We start from the raw sequence: 12,295 nt of genomic DNA, 5'->3' as shown, positions 1-12,295 counted from the left end.
TCACCCTGTACGTAAATGGATGGAAACAATCTTCAGAGCTAACAAGTGTACCCTCTTCCATATACCATAAATGCCCTGCAAGGGTATATATTTAGACATGGGTGTAAATTGAACAAATGTGACTGAATCACAATGGTTGACTCTCATAGATTTATTGAATCTTACATGGAAAGTGTTGGAAAGATATTTAGAAAACAGACATTATAGGGAAGAAGTTTAATCCTTTCTTAAGTATGTTACTGATTATCTTCAGTTCCCTTTTAGGGCAGATGAGGGTTAAATTCAAATAGGAATAAGAAGAAATGATTATTTAATGATTGGTTTAAATAATGATGTTCCACAAAGAGAAAACACTATTTCATTCACAGGACTGTGAGTAACCATCAACTGAATTTACACAGCTACTCTTAATTGTGTTATCAACCATTTTAAAAAATTAACTAGAAGCACAAAATAAATTTCAAAGACTTAGTGCTCTAATAATAATGGAGTACAGAAAAACTTGACACACACAAAATTCACTCCCCTCACACTAGCCTGATTGAAACAATTTGGCCAACTTGTTCAGTTAATTCTTTAAATTAAATTTAAAAAAAATATTTTGGGAAGCCCTTGGAAGTAAGTTTGTAAGATAAAGAAAGAATTTTATTTTATTCAAGTGCAATAGATTAGAATGTGATATATTTTTTATGACTGATGTATTCATGTAGCTGACTCATTTCTGTACTAAATTTATATCCTATAAGTCACTGCAGACATTGCTTTTAGTCTCATTATTTTAATCATATCTTGTACCCCCACCCCCTTTTTTAAATGAGCTATTGAAAATGACAATGAGATGTGTTGTGACACAGTTGCGAAAATACTGAGCTTTTTAAAGATGTGTCTTCAGGACATTCTAGGACTAACATCAGTTGTGTAATTCTTATTATAAGTTTTTTCCTTCTGAAAATGTTACCATTGTAAACTGATTTTCCCCAAAAGTGATTTCATTGTTAATTAGCAAATAAACATATGTAAGATAAAATTGTTCCTTGATTTATTTGCAAGCTTATCAATGTTCTTGTTCTAGGTGTCAAATAATCTGTGTATCCTGCAGACATGTCTCACTTCAATGATGGGCCGTTCAATAACAATGGATCAGTTGAGACAAGATGTAGGGTTGATGGTGGAAAAGATAACGCATGTTACTCTCATGTTTCGCAAAATTAAACTGCAGATGGAAGAATATGTATGCTTGAAGGTCATCACAATGTTAAATCAAGGTAGTTACTGAAACTATAATTGTATTTAATGTGTGCTGTGTAATCTTACGAAGTCCCCTTTAAAGACAAAAATAAAATTAATCAAAGTAAAGTGGCTGGATGTATTTCAGCTAAAGTCATAACCACAGACCATGTCAGTAATAATTATTTGAATTCAACCACTTTCATAATACTTGATACAATTAAACTATGCATTTCAAGAGAGAGTGCTCTCTCCAGATTGTTGACTCTCAGTTTACAGTGTACATTAAATAAAATAAAATTTAAAAAAAAACATGTTGGACTATGCTTCCACTTCTTATAGAAAATCATACAGTTCACACACTGCAACCATGCAGCCAGCAGACTGTGTTCTCTTCTTCAGTTTAGGGTACCAGGATTTTCTGCTGGAATACCACAGACTGAGTGTCAACAAGCTGATTGTGAGTAATTGTATTATATCAGGAACTATTAAAGAGGTTGAATGCAAATAATTATTACTTAAAGTATAACAAATGCTACCTTACATCTGAAAAGTGGATAACATTAAAGCACAGACATTCTTTTGTGCATAATTTAATAGCCCTGGATTCTGGGGGAAAAATCTAGCTTTTGTTATTGTGTTATATTCATTTTTACTATGTCAGAGTGGCCAGACATATAACAGTGAGTGTAAGTTTATATCCTCACACATTTGTTATATGGAAAAGTGCAGAGAACATGCTTCAAGTGAGCCACCTGTAAACTATAACTGCCAGCTATGAAAAGTTAATGATTTATCAGTTCTGAAGAACATATAACTTAATGCTGTTATGCTGCTGTATTTCTATCCTTTTGCTACAATACAACATGTCTGCTCATCTATGATAAATAAATAACCAACTTGCTCATTCACTAACATTGGTGAGCCCTTGTACTTGCACTCACATGTCATGGTGTATGTTACAGATGTGTCCAATTTGTTACAGAATGTACTGTTCAGCATTGTCCACATAGACTGGGAAATGTAGTGTGACTTACATGTGGTCTACAGTGATCCATTCAGGGTGTAAAGGCTCAACAATATTATTAGATAGCATCCATAACGTGGCCTCCCCCCCCCCTGACCCCCCCCCCACCCCCACCCAAAAAAAAATCTATTTCAGTACCCAACAACTTAATCAAACTGTATTGACAGCATTGTGGAAAATTATCTGTTCATCAGCTGTACAAAATTAATCAGTCCACTTCATAATGCCAGTGTCAAATGTCATAAACTAGTTAGTTCTGTATATTGGACAACGTTTTTTCTGTGTACATTTACAAGAAAGTAATTTGTTCATATGTAACGTCACTGGGAGTGATAGGAACTAGAGATCTCTTAAGTTGCTATGGGAATCAATACTATTACTGGACAGAGATACTAAATTTCTTCACTCTTTAACCAGCAGCTAGGACCAATATTGGGCTGGTTTATGCCTGGACCAGTAAGGTAGGAGGAAGGTAGTGCTCAGATCTCCCCCACACCAATTTGCCCAATGCCATATGGGTTGGCAATTTTTGAGGCTGATGATTGGCATATGACCAGCTGAACCACCAGTTGTGACTGATTACTGGGGCCTGAATTATCAGTTTGGGTGGAGGAAGAGGGGTGTGTGGTAAAAGAGGCTCTCCTTTGTGGGTTCCCACATCTGCTTACTGGAGGCTTCAACGAACTACGTGGATTTGGCATGGTATTGGAGGCTATAATGATGTTGGGGCATAGATGTGGATGGCAGAATGGGTGTGCATCTTCCAGCAGGCTTAGTAGCAGTCCTAAGGTTCTAGTTGTTGTGACTCCTTGACAGCTGTGTCTGGTGGCACTGTTTTTATTTATTTCTGTGGCCAGAACTGGTTGCAGTGGCGAATTAACTGATCCTGATTGGCCGTGAAATCAAAAAGTTGATGCCTCCTGTGGCCAGTTATGATAATCTAGATCCATTACAGGATCTGGTCAAAGTTGCAAACCTAGACGTGGGAACTAGCCGGATACCACGACTTTGTGTGCTGGTTATGGACATGAATCACCAAGCCCAGTGAGTTGCATTTTATATGCTTTTAGGCACAGGCAGGACAGATTGTATGTTCTATGGCAGCAGCAATACTTGACAGGTAGATGTAGATGTAGCTGTAGCTACTTTGTATGCCGTAATTGGAAACTCATTGTGGGTGTGCCACAAATTATTCTATACTGCAAAACATACATCATCACAGTGACCAAAGACTGTAATAAGTCCCATAGGAGGGCAGAATAGGACCTATGCATTACTGTGTTGCATGATAGACCTATAATGGATTTCATAGTTATAATAACTAAGGAACAAGGCCCATGGTTTCAGACATTCTGCTGTTTCTTGGGAAACATTGAGTGTGGGTTTAAAAGAGAAACTAGTGATTTATGGGCCATTAATAAGTGAAACTTGTTCCCTTAAAAGAGCACATGATTTTTAATAGCATATATAAGAATACTAAATCTTCCATCTCAATTTCAGAGTACTGAACAGTGTTAAGAATGCAAATGCTGTAGGTTGTTTCTTACTGCCTAGATGCTTGTGGGATAACACTAATGCCATATTGTGACTTGTCTGTCATGAGCAAGAGATGCTTCTTCCGTGTGAATGTCACTAGAAAGGAACAGATTTAAGGCATTTTTCAAATTCATAAATGCGTAATTATAGTGGTCAGACCACATAAAATTGACATCCTTTTCCATGTCTGATAAGTGGATCATAAATTTGGGATGCTAAGTGTATGAACTACCCAAGGCAATTAACCTTACTAAAGAACTATTGTGGGGAACTTGATGACCATGTCAGTATATTCTAGCATGCACACGATTCCATTCTTGCTCAAAATTTACCTTAGGTATTTTATACTAGGTGCAAAAAAACTACATTTATCCAACCAACAATGAAAGTGTTTCAATTGGAGTTGTGCAAATAGTGCCTGGAAATTTTTTAAATGCTGTTCCCATGTAGGTCCTGTTGCCAAAGTGTCATACAGGTAATTTGCACAATTAGAAATACCCTGAATAAACTTTTTTAGGTATCTTTGAAAGACCACTAATGACCCCAATGGTCTGCCTATGGGCTTGATGACACTTGAGTCTGATAATTTGTGTTATTCAACTTTCACAGGTTCTCTGTAACAAACAGGATGGTTCTCTGTAACAAACAGGACAGATCATGCTGTACAGAGCTGCAGTAGTATTGAAGGTTTAAGTGATATATGAGCTTAGGAAGTTTTTAGTACAGCCTAATGTTGGTTCAAAAAGTTGGTGGTAGTTTGAACATAGATTTTTTTTTGGTCATGAAACAGTGTGACAGTTGCAACAAGATTTACTGAATCATTAATTTAAAACCCAAAAAGAGTAAACATGTCCAGGTCAAAAATGTTAGCTGCTACAAGGGAACTGACAACAAGAATAGTTAGTTATTGAGCTACATTTTTGTACTTACTTGAATTGTGACCAGGCTACACATTTTCTGACTATACAAAAACCTCCTACATGTGAGACAGCCAGAGCAGCAGAAAACCCAATGTTCTGTTCCCCTGTGTCTGCCTCTAACTGCACTGCAAATTGTTGATGTTCAGGGTAAACCTTATCTTATGACAAGTGGTATCACAGCAAGAGCAGTGATGCCACCCATCCCTACTGCCTCAATCTGGAAACAATTTTTGCAGCTTAGAACTGTGGAAATATGTAGGCTGTGAGGAGGTGGTTGGGCAACTTTTACATGTTGCTAATGGTGTTGCAAGTAATGAGTGTTGTGCTAAATGGTCTCTATTTGGCAATCTACTGAGACTAGGTGGGTGGGTGGGTGGGAGTTACTAGCTACTGTTAACCTATCACAATTCACCTGAATACTATGTAAAAGTGACCCAAATGATAACAAAGATGATGGTGAGTGTCCATATGATGTTGACTTCACCTTCTTTGACTATGTGACCAAATTGATACATATGCTAATGGATACTAAAGTAGAATGAACAGTCTTGTAGTGTCTAATACTGATAAACTTGTCCCATGTTTAACATTGTCAAATACGTGTATATTTTAGAATATCAAGTTACTTCATTTGTGAAGTAACTGCAGAATACTATTTCAGTGATGTCTTGTAATGTCTGGAATCATTTGGAAATCTTCCTAGTATGCATGCGGTGATAAATTCATTACATAAATCTGCTCTTGACTCTGTGTTTACAAAGCTGCAACTGTTTTTCATATCTAAATGTTTGACGTGTGGCACCATTTCCTGTTAAAATTGTTAATGTAGCTATGAAAATAGTTCTGTGTTATTCTTCATTAACACAGTGACTATTTACAATATTTTAGGACGTATTTAAAATAGCTACATCCACATTTTACTCCTTTCTAGGTCGAGGTAGCACAACGGAACTGGAAGCAATTCAGGAGCGGTATACTATGTGTCTCAGAAGTTTTGTGGAAAACAAATTTCCACAGCAGCACTCTCGTTTCCACGACCTTATTCTGCGGTTACCAGAGGTATGTCAGATAATTATTTCTCATAATCTATTAAGTCTTCTTCATGGCCTATGAAACTGGGTTTTGTAAGAAATGCAAACATTAAAAAATAGTCACTAATTAGTCTGCAGAGTAGGAGATAAGAACAGGAAACTTCCATTGTTGTAGTTCCTAGCAGTGGTGGTTATTTGTCACTGGCTTCGTTTGAGCTTCATATGTTCTAAAATACTTGCATCAATAGTAGTCATGATCATGGCCTTAGTCATAATAACTCTAGATCTGAAATCTTGGAAAAAGCATACTGTTTAGGAACATGCTTATTAATATAAATTTCAGGCATTTATTGCTGATTTTTTAATCATTCACTGCTATTAACAAGTAGGAAGTAGATCACAGACTATGGGTCCAGTTCTGTGCTCTGCACTGACGACAAAAAGATTGATTTTAAATGCCATAAGTCCGGTCATCAAAATATGGAAGACTTTGGACTGTAAAACATTGTATTCAGGGGCACATCATGGGAGATTTTAATGTGAAATTGTATCCTAGTGTGTGTGTCAGTCATGGGCTTAGATGGAGATAGCAGCTGTACGAGATAGGAATGGAGGAGGAACAGACAGCAGTTGCAAGGGATAGGAATGCAACACAATAGCACTGGAACTGTTCACAGTTTACAGTGATGATGATGATGATGATGATGATGATGTGGGGAAATATATTTGGGGCAGGTGACAGAATAGAGGAGAGGGAGATTGTGGGGAAGAGAAATGGGTGCAGAGAATTAAGAGAGATTAAGGCCAGGAGAATTACAGGAGCAAAGGATGAATTACAAGAATAAATCCCATCTTTGTAGTTTGGAAAAGTGGATCCAGATGGCACAGCTTGTGAAGCAACCACTTAAATTGAGTGTTCTGTCACTGGCTGGTCGGCGACAGTTTGGCAGTAAGTCATTTGTTGGGTGGACTGTAAGATGGTGGTCGTGGTCATGGTCATATAAAATGCTGTGCAAAAACTTCAAAATAGCTGGTATATGACATTGCTGCTTTCACAGATGACCCTGCTTCTGCCTGGGTAGGATAAGCCTATGACAGGACTAGAATATGTCTTGCCAGATGGGTAAATTGGACAGGTCTCAAATCTGCGTCTTCCAGAGGGATATGACCGATTGTGTGGCTTACGATGGACCAGTTGGAACAACTGAATCATCTCCTCCATCAGGGCTGTGCCTATCATTGTGCCTGGAAATGAGGGCCCTGCTACCCACAATTCTGTCCACCCATGGTATTCCGCTGCCTACCTGACCTACAAAATATCCTGTGGAGTTGGCATAGGGATGCACCAAAGCACAGCACCTCACCCCAGTCTATTTGCTAAATTGCAGTCTCAGAACAATGTAGTAGAGTTGTATGAGTGTCTCAAAAAGGGATTCATCTGAAATATTGAAAATTTTTCAGTCTTTTTCATGTGTCTGTTGATGAATCAATGCCTCTACTACTTTCTGTGTTGTTGCCTTTACCCCTAAATTATTTTTAAAACTAAGTAATGCACATCCAAATTGTAAATAAGGAAAATAGGGAAAAATAAATTGCCCAACAGCCTCTGTAAAAATGTGTATGAAGTGCATGCACACTATGAAAGTCTACAGTAGAAAGCAGAAGCTAAATCAATCAGTAATGAAGACATTAGTTCTAAGAATTTGCAAAGAGGGCATTTGCCAGATTAAGAGAGTAGTAGTTGTTGGTAGTTATTGATGCAAACTGTAGAAAGAGAATATGATTGGGGGGGGGGGGGGGGGGAGAAAGAAATTAGAAATGAAGAGAAAAAATGAAATGAATGACTGAGAATGTGTTTTGCAGAGATTAGAAAAGAGACTGAGATTACAAAAAACAGGAAAGATTGAGCTGCAGATCTGAACTCGTAGTCTTCAAAAGTAATATCAGTTTGTCAAAAAGACGAAATGAACTCCCATGATTCTGCTGCTGGCTTAGTGACTAATGTCTGGAGCAATTTACTGATTCTAATTGCTCCTTATACCCATTCATTTTTGTTGGAATTATAATAATAGCAAATTATGTTACTATTATTCTTACAATCTGAGTAATCAGATTCAATATGTATATGCCAGTTTAGTACAGTTCTGTTGGCAGAATTCTTTGTGCAGCAAGTAGACTGAGTTAATAATGAGGTCACAGTAGATATGCAAGGAGCGAGCATGGGGCAAATTTTTATCAAGGGCAGCCATGTGCAAAAGCACATGATTGTATTGAATGTGGTGTGAATGTTGTAAAATCTAGACAGATATATAATACAATCTAATGCAAGACAATTGTAGAAATTTGAACACAATCAATTCTCTGTTTTGCCCATGATATCTCAGTTATATATCTATCCAAATGAGTAACATTGGTAGCATTGTAATTTATACAAAACATTATTTTGTATCATTTCTTTTCACCTTAAGACAGTCAATCATACTCTATTTTCTCCTAGACTGCGAATTTGTTTAGTATTTTGAGAAGAAAGTGAGAAGCTTTCTGTGAGTGAAAATTTATACACTGACTAGGTGGTAGATCTTGCTGTATCAGGAGGATATGGTATTGATTCTCAGCTCACCATTTTGGAAGCCATTTATCATCGTGGCTTCCTCTTACAGCCATTGGTCCATTGACATTTAAAAAAAGAGAGAACAGATATTGTCTCGTGAGACAAGTCAGTATGTAGCTTGTTGCTGACCACTCAGACTGTGTATTGGAAGTGTTGCCTGATTCTTTCATTCTTTATCTGAAAAACGACAAGTTGCACCATCTCTGGTTAACTCAAATCAAAGCCGAGGGCATTCCACATCCAGTAATGGTTATTAGCTCAGACTTCATGTTGACTATGGTTATTAGCTCAGACTTCATGTTGACTGTTTGCATTGCAAATGATAGGAAACAGCACAGCAGGTAAAAAGGTGGTAAGCTGTCCATGCACAAATTTTTAGAAAGTTAGTGCTTAGAAAATCAGTGCTGAAAAATCCAAATATTTGGCATCACACTAATGAATGTATTTTTCAAGTAAGTAAACATTATTGCTTAAAGCTGTTTGTTGCTATCCACTCATTAATGTGCAGAATGTATGCAAGTAGACCTACTCTTGCTAGTATTCTGCCTTTGCTAATAGCTATGATGCAGGATTGTCAGTGGTTCTGATGTGAACATCATAGGTTATTCACCTGAAATCTAGACACACTTAAGGGACAGATAGGGTGTCTGACATTATGATAAGGTGTAACTACAGCAGTAGTTAATTTGAGTATGTCATAGAACTGCACAGGGATCAAATCAACATTTTACTTTATTTATATAGTTCTTTGTTTATAGTACCAACAGAAGCAGTTACCTTCTGAAGACTGAAGTTCTGTTAGATAGAATGGCTGTGCTGTGCTTTATAAAACTGTAGAGGCCATGGGTGTGACCCCTACTGTGACAGGGCTAAACTTGGTTGGCAGAGGCCAGGAGGCCGAAATTAACCCCCATGGGCAGGGTTAGCAGTGTAGTGGTGAGTGGTAGTCATCTGATGTATCATTGTAGTCACAACATTTGTTTATCGCTCATCAACTACAACAGTCATGATGATAATTGGAGAGGCCAACATCACCCAGATGTGTGTCGAAGGTGGCCTGCAAAGAGGTGCGACCGTCAGCAAGTTGCTGGGGGCACATAGTGTCATTACAGTTTATAGAGTAATGACAGCAGAAATGCTGCAAGTACACTGACAGTAGCACCGGATGACAGCCTGCAATACAGACAAGAGGCTTCACTGGACAGGGTGTGCTTAGATGTGCAGAATCGTGCCATGGACCCTGCGTTGATAGATGGCTCGCAGCAGCAGCAATGTCTGCCCACACAAGCAGAAGCAGGCAACATGAATTTTGTCCACATAAGTGAAGGTGGCTGAGCGGCTGCATTACCCCATATTTGAACTGTAGGCCACCAGTTGGAGGGCGCTAAGCCCACAGCACTGTCCTTAGTGTGAGCAGCAGGGCCACAACTAACAGCAGCAGGGTACAGAGGTGGAGACTTGTTGATACACATAGACTAGCAGACCATCTTAGGTCCCCCTTTTGGAGCTGGTGGCTGACAGTACCATCCCTCTGACTAGAAATGAGAAGTATTTATTTGGGTGTGGCCTGTCCTTGTTTTGCTAAAGCATCGGTTTCTATCACACAAGCTATAACAGAACAGTGGGTCGGATGTCAAGCAACCAGATCACCCACACTGCAGCAGCTCCATCTTTCTCTTGCTTCAATGCTATTACATCTCTGGTCCCTCCACTTGTCCGTAGCATGTGGTAACCATCTCAACACCTCAGAAACAGTACTTGTCATATCAGCGGGTAGCCCCTGATGATGTAACTTCACCTCGCTGGTCCGAATTGACCCTCTTCTGCAGCATGTTGCATTATCTGTAGAAGGTGTGTGTATTTTACTCAGTCATACCTTTAAATTATTTGCGGCGCAATGTGCTTCTTCCTTCAGAAGATCCAGTACACTGAAATCAGCTCAGAGCAATTCCACTATGTCTTGATACATATTTTAAAAGTTGACAATTATATACAATACATTGGTTCCTCAATTACACTAGTTCAGCTTAAACCACAATTTTCATTGGCTTTTTCTTAATTATAAATGGTACTTTCTGTAGTTAGTCTGCTGGACTTTCCTTTCCTCTTTAGAGGACTCATGATTCTGTTTTATCATCACTTACAAACAGTACATCACCAAATTCTCTTTCATTGTCAAATTCATCAACAATCATTTAACAGTAAATAGTTCTGCTCAATTTTTTCCTGTGCATAGCATTTCTTCTTGTACATCCAGCAGCTTCTTACCTAATTTGTACTTAACTAAGCATTTATTTTTGTCTGTCTGGTGGTTTCTGTGCTCTTTGCTTTGGTATACCATCTAGAACTTTGTCTTTTAAACAAAAGTTACCTTTACTTTTTCTCCAAAAACACGTACTTAAATCTGTGCTCATACAACAACTACATAAGGTACTACCACACACAATACAGTGGTCAGTAGTTTCACTTACTCCCTTTACTTAAACACTAATTACAGATAGACTACTTGTTGCAATGCCATTCTTTCTTTTACCTTGCTCATCAAAACCAACTTCGTATCTTAAAGATGTCATATGCAGTTTATGTAGTTCTACTTTCATGATAATAGACCCTCACTACAACGTGTCATTTGTAGCAGTCTCGAAACAATGTCTTCCTGATTTCACCTGCGTGCTGCCAAAGAACAATTACATGATGTTTTTTCTTACCCTCAGTACCTGTGACACTACAAGTCTTATCAGCTTTTTTATGATGATCGCATACACATTTCTGAAAGGATTCTGTCTTTTTGGTTCAATCATTAGCCTTCTCTTCCTCAGTCCTCTTCTGAGGAGGCGATGCCACTACAGGTGGTGATAAATTTGCATCCTTTGAAAGTGAGTGAGTCTGTACTTGTTTATTATCCTCACAATTTGCAACGTAACTAACAGCAGTACTTTCCTGTGCATACTTCGTAGTATCTATAACAAAATTACTGTATGCAGTTCCACTCTGCACAACTCAAAAATCATTTGAAAATGTATAGCCCTGTGGAGCCCAGGCTCTGTGGTATCTAAACAACCACCATTATCACCCAGTGGCATAGATACCACTATTGCACCTGTGTAAGTATCAATCATATTGCTAATTACACACTCATCTGCTTCAGTGTAGCACACAGTTACTGTATCTGATACTACAGCTACTTCAGACTCTGCATTTCCCCAAGATATTAGAGCTGATAATTCTACATTACTCTGCGTAATTTCTGCAATACCAGAATTTTGTGCATCTATTAAACTCGGCTTCTTTCACCTTATATCATACTCCCACACAAGCACTCTTGCTTCTTAATCTTTGATGCTCCCTCAAAATTCTAATATTATTTACTGCTGGAGAAACATGCTTGACATTTTCATTCCACCAAGCTTCATATTCCTGTCATATTTTCTCCACTTCTTCTGGAGCAATTGGTCTATGCCAGTCTTATTTCCTTTCCTTCTTGACTTTTACTTTTTCTACTATATTTGCCTAGTGTGCTTCCAGAGCCTTATTTACTTAGATGTATTCGCATTGTTTGCTTGCAACTGAGCTGCTTGAGCTGCTAAAAGTTGCAAAGTTTCATCCAGGGTAGTCCCGTGCGATATTGCCTCTCTAACAGTTATACAAAAAACCTCGTTACAGAGAACAACATAAAATGATGATGATGATGATGATGATGATATGATGATATGATGATGATGGCCCTTAAATATATTACTAATGCAACACTTCTTCTTATAAATTAATCTTTTCACCTGAATACCTACTTATGACTAAAAATTACATACTTAAACATAATAAGCCATACCCCTTGCTCAAAGCCAAATATGTCTCCCTCCTTCCAGTCCTATCAAAAATCTTTGAAAATGCTGCTGCTATGCAGATTCGAAATTTTATGGAGAAATATGATATTATTACAGAA

General features: G+C 38.0%; 1 protein-coding gene across 1 annotated transcript in view; it reads left to right on the top strand.

The window, feature by feature from the left end:
- The window catches only part of LOC126249164 (hormone receptor 4-like), a 230,334-nt gene that overhangs the window by 210,211 nt on the left and 7,828 nt on the right, over positions 1-12,295 (top strand). Inside the window, exons 12-13 of the mRNA XM_049950821.1 lie at positions 1,073-1,265; positions 5,642-5,769. Of these exons, the coding sequence (XP_049806778.1) occupies positions 1,073-1,265; positions 5,642-5,769 (321 nt within the window). The remainder of the gene's footprint in view (positions 1-1,072; positions 1,266-5,641; positions 5,770-12,295) is intronic.

This window comes from Schistocerca nitens, chromosome 3, assembly GCF_023898315.1.
Source record: "Schistocerca nitens isolate TAMUIC-IGC-003100 chromosome 3, iqSchNite1.1, whole genome shotgun sequence".
Taxonomy (NCBI): Eukaryota; Metazoa; Arthropoda; class Insecta; order Orthoptera; family Acrididae; genus Schistocerca; species Schistocerca nitens.
Note: the sequence above shows the minus strand (reverse complement) of the source record. Positions and strands in the feature narration are given on the sequence as shown.